The sequence below is a fragment of the Eschrichtius robustus genome, chromosome 10 (genome assembly GCF_028021215.1).
Source record: "Eschrichtius robustus isolate mEscRob2 chromosome 10, mEscRob2.pri, whole genome shotgun sequence".
Classification (NCBI taxonomy): Eukaryota; Metazoa; Chordata; class Mammalia; order Artiodactyla; family Eschrichtiidae; genus Eschrichtius; species Eschrichtius robustus.
Window position 1 is genome coordinate 28,242,219 of NC_090833.1, and position 19,413 is coordinate 28,261,631.

The following is a 19,413-nucleotide window of genomic DNA, read 5'->3' on the forward strand; positions in this document are numbered from 1 at the left end:
GAAACATGGGGTTCCTTCCTTTTGCCTTCAGATGGCACCCTACCCGCAAGACGAAACAGACGGGTCTTCGGGGACAAGCAGAGCTGTCTTCGCCCATTTACTGAAGATGATGCTGTTGATCCGAATGATTCTGACATAGATCCAGGTCCGTTTGGGCAAGATCTTCATTCCGTTGCTAGGAAGTGAATTTCTCTCTTATGTTCTTCTCAGGTGTTATCTTTCGAGGTCCTTGAACCAGGATGATAGATGCCTACAGGGTCCAAAGGGAAGAGAGAAAATGAAAAAAGCCACTTTCCCCTTTTCAGGGTTGTGCATACAGTCAAACCTGAAAGAGCCTGTCCTCACCACTTCCTTCACTGCACTGAGATCGCTCTCTCAAGATACACACACATCAAAAGATGGCCCCTCAATCCTCTGAATCCATTTCTTATCTTTTCTCGCGTTCATGAGGTGTTTAATTGTTGAATAAATGTTCTCTGAGTGGACGGAAGATTTTGAAAGAGCGAGGTGAATTTGCTTTTAGAGTTAATTGGACCCTTAGACTTAGCTGTTTTGGATGAGTGTATCCCTGTGTATTTGACTGGGATGGAGAAGGGGGAGGCAGGATATGAAGCAAATATTGGTGAGATGTCAAGCCACCGCAGTTAGAAATGGTTTGTTTAAGACAAGGATTTCTATAAAAATTTTTCGGAACAGAAACCTTCCTGACTCTCCCATCCCTGTGCCATGTGAGTGTGTGACTCTCATGTTCTCCCTAACTTCATACATCGTTAGTGCTTAGATCACTGGAATGTGTCCACCTTTTACCAAAAATAGAATAAATGGGAGACAAATTGCTATTGTGTGTTCTCAAGTATGTCAGCCTACTTACGTGGCCTGTTTTGTAGAATATTCTGTAAGAAATTGAGGATGACTTGATTCATCTGAATGGCTTGATGTAACACCATTATGTGTGAACATCTCTCTTCAGCTGTCTCAAGGCACCTTCATTTTTCTGTGCTCATCAGATAAGAACCCAGAGGCAGAGACTGCTGCTGTCATACGTTTGGGGTCAATCACTTTTCCTTGGATGTGAATTTGTCACCAAGGCCCTTTACTCCTTTACTTTTACCTTCAAACACAAGCCTCCAAGGTGGTTGCTGAAGATGCTGGAGGGAGGAGCGTGGGGGTGTCAAAAATGCCTGATGTAACAGGTGACCTTCAGTGTTGGCTCTCTGCAGAATCCAGAGAAACAGACCTGCTCAGCGGGATGGACGGCAAAGGCTCCTACCAGGTGAAGGGCTGGAAACTCACACAGCAGCAGTTTGGGGCCCTTTTGTGGAAGAGGCTGCTGATTGCCAGGCGGAGTCGGAAGGGATTCTTTGCTCAGGTGAGAAGTGCTGTTCCAGGCCAAGGACTCAGGCTTCCTTGATGGGCTGCAGGCTCCCTGACCAGTGAAGACACGGCAGCATCACTGTTATAAGATGGACACTGGAGCCAGGTTATCTGTATTTCAATCCCAGTTCTGCTTCTTGCACTCACGTGTCTGTTGCAGGTTACTTTTCTGAGCCTCAGTGTCCGTATCTGTAAAATGGGGATAATAATAGTACCTATGATATAATTGTTATGAAGATTAAAATGAATAAGTGCTTAGAATGGGCCTCACATTAGTAATTACCGTGTGTGTTAGTTTTATCGTAAAGGAGAGTATAACAAGGACAAAGTTTAGAAAAACTGGCTGGGCAAATTATACTTTCATAACTTCAGAGATGATATGCCCAGATGCACTCAACATATGAACTTATTGGAAACTTGATTTTTCTCTAAGTTGATGTTTATCTGAAAACTGATAGAAAAGATAACCAGAGGTCAGACCAAAAAAAATGATAAACAGAGAAGACTCATTACATTCTTGCCTGCATGTCAGTGTTTGCACGCTAACTTGCTGGGTTAGGAGGGATGAAATTATTCCACTCTATAAAATCAAGAAGTATAAAGAAGTTACAGAGATTCTTCTCTACAGACTACGTGAGTAATGCACAGAATATGAGTTTGGAGCATATAGACTTAGGTTTGAATTCTGGTTCTGCTACTTATTGTCTCTTTGGCCTTGGGCAAGTTACTTAGTCTCCCTGAGCCCCAGTTACCTTGTTTGTTGATTGGTGATAATGATATTACTACTTAGGGTTGTAATGATAATTAAATGAGATAATGCTCATACAGTTTTTTCCCATGGAATTAATCACCTAGTGATTAATTTTCTGCATTGAAATGCAAGAACATTAGAACCAGGGGCATCATTTGGATTTTTTTTTTTTTTAAACGGATAAATTTCTCAGGAATAAATGGAAGGAGCTTAGAGTTTGCTTATAAAGTATGTACAAGTCATTGTTTTCAGAGAAGGTACAGGTGTAAAGTTTAAGGTGGTTTAGTAAGGATTTAGATTAATCATGCTTTTTGAGGCCATCGGGGGAAGAAATAGCTGCTGTTCCCTTTCCATGGAGACAGTGCTGTAGAGTGGTTTTATCAAAGTATGGGATCTGAATGGGTCACCTAGTCTGTCTGCAGATTACAAATGAGAAGACTGAGGCCATAGGGGATGTGGCTTCACATGGATACAATTACAGTAGAGACAGAACAAAACCGCAGGTCTTCTGGCTTCTGGTCCAGGCTTCGGCTCTCAGCTTTCGTCTGAGCTGAGCTGGGCTCATGACCAGTGTGGTCTTTCTCAGGTTTTCAGGGAGAAGAGGGACCTGGTGTTCTAAGTCACCCTGACATGTGACCACTGTTTACTCTGTGAAGTTCTCAGCTCGGTGCCCCTGTCAGGGGGCCACAGCCTCTGGCCTTGTGTTGCCAGCTTCCAGAAATGCCCCGGAGGGAAGGGGTTTAGATTTCAGTCTCCATTGCTTCCAACCTGCCAAGAATGCCTTGGTGGAGCTGCGCCCTGTGCACACTCGAGTGATGGCTGGTCTGAGAGCCTGGCTGGACTCACAGGGCCTTGCCCTGTGGCCTTCTTTCTAACCCTTGTCCTTCTCCTGCAATTTCTCTTCCCTCCTACCCCCTGGTTATAGATTGTCCTGCCAGCTGTGTTTGTCTGCATTGCCCTGGTGTTCAGCTTGATCGTGCCACCCTTTGGCAAGTACCCCAGCCTGGAACTTCAACCCTGGATGTACAACGAACAGTACACATTTGTCAGGTATGCGTTTGCCTTCTGCGCCCAAGGTGGGAGGAGACCTCAGGCCGACCAGGGTGTTTACTGTGCTGAGGGCCAAGGGGAGGGGGACTCGAGAGTTACACAGGGCCATGGATTTATCAGCTGTGGCTACAGCCTTCACACAAACTCATGTTAGATGCAACGGACAGCGGTGAACAAAACCTGAACTAACAGGCCAGTCCTCTTACGCATTTAAACTCCATTCCTCTTTATACACTGTTGTAAGGAACATATGTGTTTTATGTAAGTAATCTGCCCTTGCAAAAAAAATCTATGATTGAGCTATAATACATTTGGATTTTCATAGCTGTGTCTTTATTCTGTAGTTGAACACATGGCTTCCATACACTCAGAGCATTGCACCTCCAGGTTCTTGTTTTCTGCATGATGCAATTCGTGTATGTATTATTTAGTCTTTTAGCTTATAGATAATAGCTAGCTAGTGTTCGGTTTTTAGACCAAAATACCAGCTACTCTGTAACAATCCAGCGCTTCAAACAAAAGGACAAAGGAATTTCTGCATCACGTTATACAGGAGTTTTCCTCAGTCTCATAGTATTTGCAGATCTTTTGATCGGGGAAGTGTGTCAGTGATGTCAAAGGGAAGCTTTAAAGAAAAAAAAAAAAAAAAAAAAATATATATATATATATATATATATATATATGTAAACATGTGAATCAGTCTCTTTTTCTCTAATCCCATGCTTCCTTCCTATTTAGTGCAGGTTTACTTTCTTCTTTCCTTTCCAAGCTGCTGACCTTGTATTGCCCGGGGCTGTGGAACACATGGGCTTGTTTTGTGTTTGTAACCTGTATCCATCATTGTTTGTGTTTTCCAGTTGTCCGTGCAAACATTCAGCCCATAAACTCAGCCTGCCCTTTCCTAGAAAATCCCTGTTTTCTATGCCTAATGGATAATTGTGAAAGTACTTTTGAAATACTGATCTTTAACGAATTCATGTACTTCACATTAAAATATATACGTAAATGTGTGTATATATGTGGGTGGGTGTGTACACATGCGTGTGCACATCTCTATACATATAACTTATTTACACAAGCTCCACTTCGGAGTGCTGTATGTTACCTTGATACCAAATGTATGGCCAGAGGCTGAGTTCCTTGTGGGTGGGTTCTGTGTTTTATTCATTTCCGTTTCAAGAGTTTGGCACACAGGAAGTACTTAATAAAGTGTTTAATTTTTTAAAAAATCGCCTTCCTCCTCCCGATTCATGGTTTTAATGAATTGCTGAGCTGGCTCCCTCTCATGTACCTACAGTAATGACTCTCCTGAGGACGTGAGCACCCAGGAGCTCTTGAGTGCTCTCACTGGAAAGCCTGGCTTCGGGACCCGATGTATGGAAGGAAACCCAATCCCGTGAGTGCCACTTGAGCTGTGAGCCCCTCCACGGCTGGCTTCTTGTGCTTGTCACCCGGTTTGATCTCTACACTGCTTTTATCATTTGTTATGCCACATGGTGACTACCGTCATTTGCCCTTTGAAACATTTTTTATTTTAAAAAAGTTAATATAGTGGTTTAATCAGACCATCTAGGAACAAACATAACAGACTAGGAGAATCTTCTAGCATCTTGCCAGGCAAATGACTATAGACATTTGTTTACTGCTTTAGAAATGATTATTTAATTTAAATAGTCCTTTATACTGATCCCTTTTCTCCAGCTCCTATACCTAAGTGCAGAGACAGGCTCCCATTATGTATAATTTGCAGTTTTGTTGATCAGCTTCTTCACTCTAAAAGCCTGAAAAGATGGCATAGTTTTTATAAAAATGGACATTTTCTTCTTTCAGAGTTGCATATTTTTATCATATTCTCCTTCAAAGTCCTTTAAAAAAAAGTAGGCAGTGTATAAATAAATTCAGTGAAATACCTATACGACTCTAAGTGTATATGGGAGGAAGGCAGGTCCAGAGATCTTTGTGAGTAAAGACAATGAAGAGAGGTGAGGAGCTTCTGAGAGAACCCAACGATGGTAGAGGCAGGTTCAAGTTTCCAGGCTCAGGTAGGTTGTTAACCACAGACTGAGGAATTATGGAGAGTGTGGGAAGGTGTGGAAAGATTGGAGAAGGCCTAACTTGAATTCCAGGTTTTAAAGGGAAGATAGTGAGCCTGCAGGAGACAGACCAGTGAGCATACCACCTGTGTGTGCCAGGTTTTAGAACAGATTGCTAAGTGGATAGCCATTATGTACTTGTTAGCTCTTATCAATTGAGTACTTACTGAACATTTGTTAGTACTTAACACTTGCTAAGTGGTAAATCCTGACAGTCAGTATCAGTTCCTAAAAAACAAGGTGACCAAGGTGGAGACAGTCAGAGATTTCACAGGACTTTTGATGAGATTCCACTTGGAAGTTCTCTGTAGGCGAGAGAGGAGAGTGAGATGAGGTAATAACACAGGTAGGTGGATTCATCACATGCCAGCTCAACAGTATGGACTCAGATGGATGCCAGCCAAGGAAGGATCTGTAGGAGCCAGGTCTGCATTGAGAGGTGCAGGCCTGACATCACAGGCTCGCAGCCTGGGGGCAGAGCACCCACTGACGTGTACTGGGGTCCGTCTGATGTAAGGGCCCCACTGTGGAGACTGTTAGGTTTTTCAGAAAGTAGTAGAACTGATCTCAGCCAGTGATCTTGTGAAGGTTTTAGAGCGTGAGCTTCAGGACGGCACCATCTTAGTCTGACTTTTCCATTTAGTCCAGGTGCGTCAAAGAGAGAACTAGAGGGCAATCCACAAAACTGTTCATTTGATAGAAGAATCATCTAAAGACTGTGGCTCTGCTTCATATTGTAGAGTTTTGAAACTGGAAGGGATGTTAGAAATGCCTTGTTGAAATGTGACTTATTGAGACAAGTCATTTCATACTTCTGTTTCACTAGTGGAGAAAATAGGCCCTGAGAGGGCAAGTGACTTACTGATGGTATCACAGTAATTCAGAGCTCACGTCAGACATAAAGGCCTGTCTTTAGTTACCTGGGATGCTTGCAAACAGTCTAGCTCTTCGTGGGCCAACAACTGTCACCCCCATTCATTCCCCAAAATCCTCTACTCATTTTGAAACATAAAGTGAATCCTGACACTCTCCACCAGGTTTCAGCACATTGAGCGTAAAATGCAGACTCCTTCCCAGGCCTATGTCCTATGGCCCCTGCCTCCCTCTCCTCCTCATCCCCCATCACTCTCCCTCGTAGCTCATCACATTCCAGCCCCACTGCCTTCCTGTTGTTCCTTAAATGTAGAACACTCGGGACCTTTTCACCTGTGCTCTGTTGCTTCTGCTTGTAATATTTTTCCCCTGAATCCCTGCCTAGCTTGTTCTCTCCCATCATTTAGGTTTTGGCTGAAGTATATGACCTCTTCAGATGGTCCTTTCTCACCAGTCACTCTGCCTTTATTTTGCTTCACTTTTGGCTATCTAAGATCATATGATTTAATTGTTTGTTATCGAACTCTTTCCTGGGAACACAAACTCCATGAAGGCAGAGACTTTGTCTTTTCACCCCAAATTCTCAAATATGCAGGACAGTGTCTGGCACATAGTAGATGCACAGTGAATGTTTGTTGAGTGAGCACATGGGTGTGTGATTGAATGCTGGTGATTGGATTGACTTGAGTTCAGTATATGAGCATTTAGGCCCTCTTTGTGTTCCATCATCCTTCACTGTAAATGAGTTTGTAGCTTACAAGTCTGTGGGGCGGAATGTGTTCCATCATCCCTCACTGTAAATGAGTTTGTAGCTTACAAGTCTGTGGGGCGGATCAAATAACCAAGTGATGAGGGGATAGATGCATGTTTGCAGTTGTTATTGATTGGTCCTGTGCTCTGAGGCAATAGGAGAGGCCAGGCCCTCTTGGGTGATCCTACCTTTGATGTCCCTTTGCAGAGACATGCCCTGCTCGGTGGGGGAGAAGGAGTGGACCACCACCCCAGTCCCCCAGACCATCACGGACCTCTTCAGAAATGGGAACTGGACGATGGAGAACCCCTCCCCCACCTGCCAGTGTAGCAGCGACAAAATCAAGAAGATGCTGCCCGTGTGTCCCCTGGGGGCTGGGGGGCTGCCTCCTCCACAAGTGAGTCACTTTCAGGGTGTGACCGTTCAGGTGGGGTGCAGGGTGGGCTTGGGGAGAAGGCATGGGTGACCTGCCGTGTCAGGAGGGTCTCTTTCAGTCTTGATTCTTGTCATAGGGAAAAGCATGTGAGTTTTGAGAGGAGGGGGCTTGGAGCACATTGTTCCTGTATCTGAGGGAGCTTAGCCTCCTTCTCTCTTTTGAAGTCAGCCTAGTTTCCTTACTGGTTCGAGGTACAGCCAGAATACAACACTCTGGATCAATGAGCTGTGGAAGGCACACTGTGGGCTCTCTGGTGTCACAGGACAGACTGTGACAAGCCCAGCTTCATCTCTGCCTCTGCCACAGATGAGCTGGTGACCTTGGACAGGCCACTCTGAGTCCCTAGGCCTGTTTCCTCACCGCTGAATTAGGGAGGCTGGCCCCTAAAACTTCTGTGGGCCTTACAACCCTGACATCCTCTGAAACTCTGAGTGTGGGAAACAGTTCTGAGCCATTTTTTCTGAGAATGATTTCCGGAAGAGGCTTGCTTTTGCTGTCTCTCTGCTGCCTTATCAGCATCCAGGTTGCAGGGTGAGGAGAAGGAATTTCAAATGGTGTTGAAAACTTAAAGCAGTCCTTCTTGGTTACCTTTCTTTAAAATAAGAGCTCATCTCTTCATCAGTATAACTCCAACGAACAGAAGAATTCACTAGGCAGAGTCAATGGTGCTGCTCCCTAAAATCCTTTTGTAACCGTAAAGAATGATACTTCACGGTCTATTCTGATACTTCACAGTTGTTCAGAATAATTTGCTGGGGCTCTGCTTGGCTTGCCGTAAGTGAATGGCCCTGCTGAGAGCGGAGTGGACCAGGCCTTGGTGGCTGGCTGATGGCAGAGCCTGGGCCCTGTGGGCAGAGTCCGGTCACACTGCGGTACATGTTTGAGGGACATGTGTCATTGTTGTCCTTGATTTGTTTTCTGTCCCAATTCTGCCCCATAAAGACACATGCACTTGGTTTTTCTGTGATAACAGAGAAAACAGAACACTGCGGACATCCTTCAGAACCTGACGGGAAGAAACATTTCGGATTATCTGGTGAAGACATATGTGCAGATCATAGCCAAAAGGTCATTATTTACTAAACTTGGCGCCTGCTTAATCATTACTGATCAGAGGAAGTAAAAGTCAAAAAAAAATAGTAGATTGAGTAGTGGGGGGGAACATCACATTTTGACCTGATGTTGTCTTTTGGAAGTTTAGGATATTCTTTCAAACTAGAAAAGATGATGGGAAGTATTATGAGCATTCAGCTTCAAGACTGAGGTTGCATGGTTCCAGGATGAAAATAAATCTGGATTCAAATTCTAATTCTGCTGCTTATTAGCGTTTTTGACCACGGGCAGCCAGTTATCCTATTAAAGCCTTAGGTTGTATAAAATGTGATAATAATGTTGCTCTTATTAGTTTGTCATGAGGATTAAATGAAATGATACATGTGAAGTACCTCTCATGGATGGAATGAATGATAATACATGGCATTATAAAGAGAGCCCTGGCCCAACTTAACGGCCTGTCTTGGCTCTGGAGCCTTGGAAGAGCCATATAGCTTCCTGGGGCCTGGGATGGGAATCGTCCCTTTGTCCAGCATATCCGTGCCATAAATACTACCTGCACACGCCCTCTTGGTTATCAGATTGACTGTCACTGTATTACAGTACTTGTGTTCATGTAACCCTTATTTTACACAATAGTGGCCCTATTGACCTTCAAAGAAATTAACAGGAGACATAGGATAAAACATAGTATATGTAGGGGTCGGTATTATCCATGGTTTCAGGCATCCGCTGGGGGTCTTGGAATGTATCCCCTCCAGATAAAGGGGGACTGCTGTATTTAGTTGATGCTCAGAAAATGTTTGTTCTAGCTTCCTTCCTATCAGCTTGGTTAGTTGGTCCCCTAAGTTAGGAGTTCTAGTGACTTTTAATGACAAGGGTATGCTTGAATGACAGTTACTGTGAGTTTCCAAGAAAGAGGCATAACCTCTCCATATGTCATCCATAATTGACCTATTATTTTGAATTTTAAAAAGTTTCTAGTTTAATCACCTCTGTTGGTTTTTGAGTTGTTCTTAATATAAGGCATGACCTTCATATAAATAATAAGGTTTTAATATGGGGAGAAGAAAAGACATGCTGACTAGGACTTCTTTCCATTGACAAGACCCTACAGCACCAGCCTGACCATAGGGTTATTTCTGTCCCTTTGTTGTATCCTCAAGTAGATATTTACTCCTTTTGCATCATCAGGAATAGGATCAATGTTTCTTTGCACTGATTTCTGGTTTCTTTGTCTTTGGCCTTCTGCAGCTTAAAGAACAAGATTTGGGTGAACGAGTTTAGGTAAGTTGACCTCGCTGTGCCTTCTTTTCATTTTCCTTGACTCCTAAATTTCAGGAGGATGATTTTGATGCAGTTTTCTTGGATCCCGGGAAGTTGTTAGTTTAGGGATTGTTTTGCCTTTAGCATTTCTGCTCAGTGCCCAGCTGCCACTTCAGAGGCCTTTGGAATATTTGGCACACTGATGTCCTTGAGGAGATTTAGAAGTTCCTTGTGGGTCTCTAGGGACTTGACAGGAAGCACGATGTTTTGAGGGAAAACCTATGCTAGTTAAACTTACCAAATCAAATTCCTAGGAGTCCTAGTGACTCAAGGACAATTTTTCAGGTCTTTGGAATAACCAAGGAGGTCTTAGATGAAATAAGAGGCATCGAAACCATCTATGTTCATTCTATTTCAACTCATTTATCCCTCTGATTTTTTTTTAATTAACAATGTTTCTATTAGAAAACAGAGTTCCAGAGTTCCATCAGGATAGCAAGAATCATTCTCTCCTGTGCTGCAGTCAGGCTGTCTCCGACCCACCCTCCACCTCCACCCCTGCCCATATCCCTCTAAGTTTTGAAGGAGCAGATGGGACTGGGGAAGAAAAGAAGGAAGGATCCTTGAAGTCCCTCAGTTCTCACGAGAAATGAGATACCTTACATGGCTGCCTCAAAACTTGGCTCTTTGTCCCTGCCTCCCGTCTTCCTTCTTTGCCTTTTCTCCAAGAGCCAGGACTTACTGAGTAACTGAGCAGGGCGGTTGCAGGACCTTTCGTGGTTCTCCTGCTATGGAAGAGCCACGGCCTGCCTCTAAACCCTTTCAGGCCTCTCTAGTCAGTGTCTTCACTGCTCGTCCTGACTTCCCATCTGCTTGCCTGGAGACCCACGTTCAGGCCAGAGCCACCAGGGGTGGGAGGAGCATCTGTGAGATGGATGAGCATTCTTTCCTCAACATCTCAGATGTCTCACTCTATGTATAATCAGACCCAGGTCCCTCCCACTTGGGCAGGAGACAGAAGAGTTAAGAGATTGCCAGAATCCATTAGAGGAGGCCAAGGTGAAACTTTCTCTGAGTCTTACTTGGGTCCTACTTTGAACAGGCAGTTCATCTAAATGAAGCATTACATACTTACGTGGTGTCTGCTGCTGAATGTTATTGGATCCCACACCGCCTGTGTTTTAATATCAGGCTGTTCTTTTAGGTACGGTGGATTTTCCCTGGGTGCCAGTAATTCTCAATCACTTCCTCCGAGTGAAGAAGTTAATGATGCCATCAAGCAAATGAAGAAACACTTGAAGGTGGCCAAGGTACAGTATCCATCCCAAGACAAGTCAGACAGAAAATGAGTTGCTAGTATGTGGGAGTAGTTGGCAGGTAGATGATCACCTGGCAGCTTATTGTTTAAGACTTTCAAATACAAAGCCATCACTGGGCATTTAGTGATCTTGGGCCAGCCAAGACTGAGCTACTCAGTATGTTATTTACTATCTGAAAGTGCAGATCAAAAACAAATGCAGAGATTTTAAATCTCTCAATAACTTAAGCATAGCCAGTGGATAAATAAACTGGGCATCAAACATACTTTTCTGAAACAATCTCTGGTTAAACAGGAAATGAATCATTTTCTTTAACCTGGCAGCTAGTTTTAGTACCTAATAAGCATTCACTTCATTTATCTGTATCTCAAGTTCCCCATTTCTAAGTTTGAATTGAGGAGGTCAGATGGTATGGCCTCTAGGGTCACAGACAGCAGGGATTGTCTTAGAGTCTGTATCTCTGCCCTTGAGGCACAGAGCCCATGTCTGATGCATCTGCATATTGAGTGTAGTTCTGGGTCTTAGGAGGATGTCAAGGGAGCACGGTGAAGAATCCTCACCACCAGTTACAGCCAGACATCTACATCTTGGGACTTTGAGTCACAGGGTTTCCCTCTGGTTCCTTTAAGACCTGTGGCTCATGGCAACAACACTGCTTTAGACTTCTGGTCCCTTGTTTCTCAGGAGCCCGTTATTCAGTGGCTTCAAGGTTCATTTCAATGAATGACGCAGTGGCAGTGTTGCCCTTCACAAGGTTGTCCCATTGTCCACAGACTCCAGACTTTCTGTTGCCCTCCCCTGTGAACCATCCCGCTGAGGCAGCTTTCTGTCATTCACAGGACAGTTCTGCAGATCGATTTCTCAGCAGCTTGGGAAGGTTCATGACAGGACTGCACACAAAGAATAACGTCAAGGTAAAGCCCTTTGTTCCAATAGCTTTTTTGTTTTTGGCCGCTCCTTGGTGTTTGAGGGATCTTAGTTACCCAACCAGGGATTGACCCCGGTCCCCAGGGCAGTGATAGCACCGAGTCCTAACCACTGGACCAGGGAATTCCCTCCAATAGCTTTTTGATGAACAGTGATCCCTATGTTCCCCCGAAGTACTTTCAGCTCATGATAACATTGATTCATGACAGAAATATCTCTTAATTTTACTGGTGAGGCTGTACAATATGATGATGAAGAGAACTTGCTTTGCCACCAGTCACGCCAGGGGAACCATTATGAACTTGACCGAGTTACTTAACCTGTTTAAGCCTCAGTTTCCTAATCTATAAAATGCAGGCAGTAATCGTGGCTACCTCAAAGCTATGGTGAGGGTTAAATGAGTTAAAGGTAGCACAGCGCCTGGCCACACGGTCAGTGCTGGGCACACCCTGGCCGCTGTTACCTCTTTGCCATGTTCTCTGATCATGTTCTGTCTCGTGGTATGACTGGAATTTCTGGAGTGCACATGCATGTTTTGTGTGTGTGCACCTACCTCCGGGAGCAGGGTTTGGGAGCAGTACCTCGCACCTGGTATGTTTTATTTCAGGTGTGGTTCAACAACAAGGGCTGGCACGCCATCAGCTCTTTCTTGAATGTCATCAACAATGCCATTCTCCGGGCCAACCTGCAGAAGGGAGAGAACCCTAGCCAGTATGGGATTACTGCCTTCAATCACCCCCTGAACCTCACCAAGCAGCAGCTCTCGGAAGTGGCTCTGTAAGTATCACTGTGTCTGAATCGGGAGAGGGAGAGGGTGTTTGGGGGAATCATGGACCAGGGGAAGGAAGTATGAAGCTGGTTGTAGAGTAACAGCTGGGGAAACAGGTTCATTATGGTATGTTTGGGTTGGTCCAGGCTCTGGACAGAAAATGATCAGTTTATGAATTGGCTGGGCAGGGATTAAACTGCAGAAGATACATGACTCTGATATATTAAAGCCATTATTACATTTAGGGAATTCACATAAAGTAAGTTAAATTGTTAATATAATTCTAAAATACTTTAACTCACCCTTAACACAGTGTTTAATAAAAAAATCAGTTTCATTTGTTTTGAAATCACTATTTTTAAACTTGGCGAAATATGCTTTTGTCAGCTTGTGTTTAATTCCTTGAGTGTGTGTGTGTGTGTGTGTGAGTGTGAAGTTAAAACCAGTATAATCTAGTTCAGAGTGTATAGCCTTTGAAATCATAGAGATCTGGGTTTGGATCTGGTTTCTAAACTTTCCAGATGTATGGTATTAAGTGAGGCAATTCATGTAAATTGCCAAGTCCGGCCTTCAACACATGGTTGATATTCAACACACGTTAGGTTCCTTTCCTGTATGTGGAGCATGGCACAGTTATTACTTCTGCTTCACTCGTATAGAGTATCAATATATATCACTAGGATCTTTATACCAAGCTTATGTAACATTTATGCAGAGAAATAGTTGATATTATACCCCATTTCATGGACTTATAAGACTATTCTTATAATAAGGATCTGATGGAATTTTTGTACGTGTTAGGTTGATATACCACGAGCTTTTGTTGTCAAACTTATTTATGGCCAGAAATTGTTGTTTGAATAGTTTCACACTAATATTTCTGCTTTTTTAAGTTTTCAAGCTACACTACTCCCTTATGTGTGAAAATTTACAACTTGTTGCTCATAGAAGGTCAACAATAGTGGAACAAAGTGAATGCCGTTAGGCCACTCTTAGACTTCCTTTAATAGTTTCATTTTGGCAGTAGACCCTTTTGACCTCACTAGACTCAGTTTTGCATTTGAATTATCGAGTTTTGTTTTTTTTTTTTTAACTTGAAAATAATCATCTTTAACCCTGAATAAAATATATGTGGTGAAGAGATTTTTTTTCCCTGGGCTATGCTTCAAATATTTGTGTGTGTATGTGTCCCTGATTGAGTCCTCAGCTACACTGTCTGTCTTTTTCAGGATGACCACATCAGTGGACGTCCTCGTGTCCATCTGTGTCATCTTTGCGATGTCCTTCGTCCCGGCCAGCTTTGTCGTGTTCCTGATCCAGGAGCGGGTCAGCAAAGCGAAGCACCTGCAGTTCATCAGCGGAGTGAAGCCTGTCATCTACTGGCTCTCCAATTTTGTCTGGGACATGGTAAGAACGCTGGTCTGCTGCTGCTATATAAACCTCCATCAGGGCTCTGGATTGGATGGATGAAAGAGCTCCTGGCCATCAGCAGGAGATGTTCTAGCTAGTCCAAAGATGAACAAAAGAGGAAAAGGCAGGTGCAGTTGTACACTTTCATGTGACCAAACACAGCCTTAAGCCCAGGGCTGATCTCACACCAGAGGAAATCTGTCCACATGGACTGCAATTCATACCACCACCACCTCATTCCCTAAGTGACAACTTTTCAAAGAAACTGAGGTGGAAGACTTAGTCAAAACTCAAAGCCAGTGCCTCTAACTTGTCTGATAGAGCTTTAACCTCCAGAGTCAGGGTGTTCTTTGTCTTTCTAGGAACTCAATCTGTCATTTGAAAACTTTATATGTTTTACTGGAAGCTTATCCATCCATTGCAAATCTATTTTCATGCCAGCTGTAATATATTGCTTCTATTTGGACCAATATGGAGGACTTCAAAGAATTCTGAAGTTCTAATTTTTATAAAGTGGAGTTGAAATGTGTCTCCCTATGGGGTCCATTAATTTGTAGGCCACACAGAGGAAATTTAATTCTTCTCCCACTGGACAGCCCCTCAGATATTTGAAGACATCCGTCATTTATCCTAAGTCTTCCCCAGATAAGATGATATATGAGAACATACTTTGTAATCTCTAGATCACTGTACAGATGTGAGTGATGATGGTGATGTCTGTGTTGATTATAGCAAGCCTCTCAGACTTGTCATTGTTCTGACCTGATTGCCTCTCTGCGGCCATGCTCCATATTGCTAATAAGCCATTTGAAAAGCAAAGCCCAGAATTAACGTTACATTCAGGCTGTGGTCTGAATGGTTATGAGTCTAGAGGGAGTTGATCTTTATCCCATATTCCTATTACTCAGCCCAAGGGTATTTCATCTTGGAAGCAGCGCTGTCTTGTTGGCAACTTGGCAGTGAACTGTTTCACAGGTATTGTTTATGGGGTCTCTTTCACTGTATACTAATGCAATTGACTTTTTTGAACCTTTACATTTATATACGAATCTAAAACTTGATATATATATATCAAACTTTATATATAGCTTTGTATATAAATATAAAGGTTGTTAAAAACACATATAAAAGTTTATATTTATCCCCGTTAAACTGAATTTTATGTAGTGTCCATTTGTTTTGGTTTTATCTTGATCCAGTAATTGCTTTATTGAGTAAGCACATACATACTGACTGCTCACTACGTGTCTGACTCTGCCAGGCACTGCAGATTCAGAGATGAAAAGATCAAGTCCCTGACTCAGGAATACCACTTATCTTCCTGTGTATTATCTGTCCCTCACTGCTTTAGAACCTCTGAAATTTGCTATAACCATGTTTTCATCTAAGTTGTTTGAAAAGCACAATTGAGTAGGATGGGACTGAGACGTAGAGCCCTGTGGTCTGAAGCTACAAATACTTCTAACAGCTGACAAGCCCACTACCACCTCCCTGCCTCTGCTCTGCTCTGCCAGCTATGAATTCCCGTAATTGTTCTGTGTTCAAGTCTTTATTTCTGCATTTTAATGCTTGAGACACTGTCAGGACAGACTTTAAAATTAGTCTCAGTGTGATGAAACAGTTCTGACATTCATGTTATGAGTGCTTACCTCATAAATAGATCACAAGTGAGGTTGAACTTGGGCAGACTATAATACAGCATTAATGATGAAGCAGACACAGTCGTCTTCGGGAAGAATAACGGCAGCTTACTTGCTACCTGTGAAATTGAAATTACTCTGACTGGGAATCCATCGTTCAGTAAGTTTACTGAGCGTGACACCTTGGCTTATCTGTTGGAAAGACAGAAAGGACGTGCAGTTTATAAAATCAGCCGGGGGTAAAATGCTTGTCAACACGTATTGTCCAGTATTTTGATTAATAGTTCTTGTGGCTTCATTAATTCAAAGTTCTTCTTCAATATGTTTATTTGCCCTTTCTTGTCTGATGATGATGAAGACTTGAGACATGTTGTATCTTTGACTTAAGGGTGACCTTGATTTCCTCGTTTCACTTTTAGTGCAACTATGTGGTCCCTGCCACGCTGGTCATTATCATCTTCATCTGCTTCCAGCAGAAGTCCTATGTGTCCTCCACCAACCTGCCTGTGCTAGCCCTTCTACTGTTGCTGTACGGGTAAGGCACCTCTGGATGGGGCATATGGTATCAGATGTCAGGGGGAAGGCAGGGGACACCCAGTGGACATGTGTCTTTGTGCCTCACCAGGTGGTCCATCACACCTCTCATGTACCCAGCCTCCTTCGTGTTCAAGATCCCCAGCACAGCCTACGTGGTCCTCACCAGCGTGAACCTCTTCATCGGCATCAATGGCAGTGTGGCCACTTTCGTGCTGGAGCTCTTCACCAACAATGTGAGTTCTGCAGAAGGAGATGCTGGGATGAGCATAGTGTTTAGTCATGATCTTATTCCGCTTGCCTGCGGTGTTGACACCATGGACCACTCTGTCCTTTTGCAGAGTCTGTCTGTCTTTCCTGGGTTTGCATACCATCTCTCGCTTCTCCTTTTCCTTATATGTCTCTGATCACATTTTTCTGTTTCCTTTGACAAGTTCTTATATACTCCTTTCTGTTTAAATGTTGCTTTCCCCAGTATTCAGTTCTCTGGCATCTTGTTTCCCACTTTAGATGCTCTCTCTGGGTGATGGCATTCATGCTGGAAGATTTCACCACCACCTCTCAGTGCCTCATGTTGTTCTTTCTCACATCCATGCATACCTTTAGCCCCGACTCTCCTTTTGAACTCTATTCTCACGTTCTCACTTGCCCAGTGGATGGCTCCATTTAGATTAACTGAAGGACACCCCAGACTGGCCATGTCCTAAATCATCTTCCCCTCAGAACCCAGTATTTCTCTTGCCATTCCTGTCATGCTGGATGGCATTACCATCCACCCAGTCACCCCAGCTGGGGCAATATTAGAGCCATTTTATATGCTTTGCTTTTGCTTATTTCCCACATTCAGTTGGTTACCTTGCCAGTTCCTCCCATTACAGATCTCTTAAACAAGGTTCCCCGTCCATTCTTGTTGTCATTGCCTTCATCCAGACATCTTAACTTAGCCCACAAAGCCTTTCAGAGGAGTACAACCCTTCCTTGACAGTTCCCACCACACTCTTTCCCAAGACATGGTAAGCTTTGGCTGAATGGTCCCTTCAACCCTCCATACTCCTGTAGGCCTTGTTCAAGATCCCCAGCACAGCCGACGTGGTCCTTACTAGCGTGAACCTCTTCATGGGCGTCAATGGCAGTGTGGCACTTTGGCGCTGGAGCTCTTCACCAACGATGTGAGATACTACCCGATTCTGTGACTCCTCTGTCACGGAATCGGGTAGTATCTCACTAACCCTTCATGACTGAGCTTGAATGTGAATCTTTCCTTACCTGCCTTATGGGAGGTGCTCTCTCTTCCCTGTGCTCCCAAAGCCCACACAGTTCATGCCTCCAGTACAACACATCCAATTATGTAGCAATTTCCTGTTTCCATGTTTCTTTTCCTCAGAGTAGAGACTAGACTGTTTCTTACTAATCTCTGCCTCTCCTGTGCCCTGCCACAGTGCATCCAGCACATAGCAACTTACTCAGTTGTTGGGTATTTGGCCACTGCTGGATTGATGTATTCGAGAAGAATTTTTTAAACTCCAACAAAATCCTGAAACTGAAGTATTGACCCAGACATGAGCAATTTGCTTTTAAAATGCTAAGCAGATATTTTATGATAGATTAGCTTCTGATTAAATATAATCATGTTTCTAAACTTTGCTTATATTTCTCCCATACTCATAGCATTATTCCAGATTTTCTAAAGAGCAAAATTTTATTACGTTATGTATCATCCTCTATGGCTACTGCTATTTATTGGTATCTGAATTCAAAGATTCAGTTTGACCTCAGGGAATCAAATTTTTTTTTCACTTCCATATTTTAGACTTTGGTAAATTTTTAGCCTGAATCACAAAAGACAGTCTCTCTCTGTCTTATTTTTTTAGAAGCTGAATAACATCAATGATATCCTGAAGTCGGTGTTCTTGATCTTCCCACATTTTTGCCTGGGACGGGGGCTCATTGACATGGTGAAAAACCAGGCAATGGCTGATGCCTTGGAAAGGTTTGGTGAGTGACAGTAGTGGCTGTAGGATGTTTTAATAGAGATGGCAGTTTGCATGGGCCTTGGTACTTTGGCCTTTGTTTTGGAAAGAGGGTGGTGACTGGGCACAGGACTTCTCTCCACTGATAGGACTCATGTCAGTACAGCTGGCTGTGGCATGGGTCTTGTGACACAACCATTTGTCTGAAAGATGAGACAGTAATTTTGGAGGTGAGGAAAATATTGGCTTAAGCTTGGACCCAGTGCCTGATACCACTGGTGGGGTTTGCCAGAGTCATTGGAAAAGTCAAACAACAGCTTTGAGAATTAGATACAGGCCAGAGAATCAGAAGGAAAGATGCAAACTTTGGCTCTATTGGGAAAATCATGGACCTGTAGATGGGGTCATATATTACCTTTTACACAGTCTATAAAAAGGTAATTTACTGCAGCTCTTTCTACATTTAGAGTCTTTAAATTTATTTCTCCTGTGGCCACATTACTATTCTTTATTGACTGGCTCATATAGTTAGATGGGCCATGTTATTTAATGGGCATAGAAAAGGGACTTTTTTTAAACTTGGAGGTACAAGGAGATATATAAGGATTTTAAGGAATATTTACATAAAACCAAATGAGTTGAGTCACCAGGTTACATTATATGCTATTGAAAGGGGCATCTTTTAAATGTGCTTTCTAATCTTTCTTAGTGAAGCTTATAATTTGTTAAAATACTGACCCTAAAAATTACCCTGGATTGTTTGCCTTTTTACAAAGGATTTTTGGCATGTCTCATTAAAATGGAAACATTAGGGACTTCCCTGGTGGTGCAATGGTTAAGAATCCGCCTGCCAATGCAGGGGACACGGGTTGGATCCCTGGTCCAGGAAGATCCCACATGCTGTGGGGCAACTAAGCCCGGGCGCCACAACTACTGAGCCTGCGCTCCAGAGCCCACAAGCCACAACTACTAAGCCCACGTGCTGCAACTACTGAAGCCCACGCGCCTAGAGCACATGCTCCGCAACGAGAAGCCACCGCAATGAGAAGCCCGTGCACTGCAGCAAAGAGTAGCCCCCGCTCGCTGCAACTAGAGATAGCCTGTGCACAGCAACGAAGACCCAATGCAGCCAAAAAATAATAATAATAATAATAAATAAGTAAATAAATAAATCTTTAAAAACAATGGAAACATTAG

General features: G+C 43.3%; 1 protein-coding gene across 5 annotated transcripts in view; it reads left to right on the forward strand.

Annotated features, from left to right (window-relative positions):
- The window catches only part of ABCA1 (ATP binding cassette subfamily A member 1), a 181,829-nt gene that overhangs the window by 150,701 nt on the left and 11,715 nt on the right, over positions 1-19,413 (forward strand). For all 5 annotated transcript variants that reach the window (XM_068553820.1, XM_068553818.1, XM_068553821.1 and 2 more), the window contains 14 exons: positions 32-145; positions 1,221-1,369; positions 3,051-3,175; positions 4,473-4,571; positions 7,100-7,289; positions 8,302-8,396; positions 9,636-9,668; positions 10,852-10,957; positions 11,806-11,880; positions 12,501-12,670; positions 13,892-14,069; positions 16,132-16,247; positions 16,338-16,482; positions 18,118-18,241. In XM_068553820.1, coding sequence (XP_068409921.1) covers positions 32-145; positions 1,221-1,369; positions 3,051-3,175; positions 4,473-4,571; positions 7,100-7,289; positions 8,302-8,396; positions 9,636-9,668; positions 10,852-10,957; positions 11,806-11,880; positions 12,501-12,670; positions 13,892-14,069; positions 16,132-16,247; positions 16,338-16,482; positions 18,118-18,241 — 1,719 coding nt within the window. The remainder of the gene's footprint in view (positions 1-31; positions 146-1,220; positions 1,370-3,050; positions 3,176-4,472; positions 4,572-7,099; positions 7,290-8,301; positions 8,397-9,635; positions 9,669-10,851; positions 10,958-11,805; positions 11,881-12,500; positions 12,671-13,891; positions 14,070-16,131; positions 16,248-16,337; positions 16,483-18,117; positions 18,242-19,413) is intronic.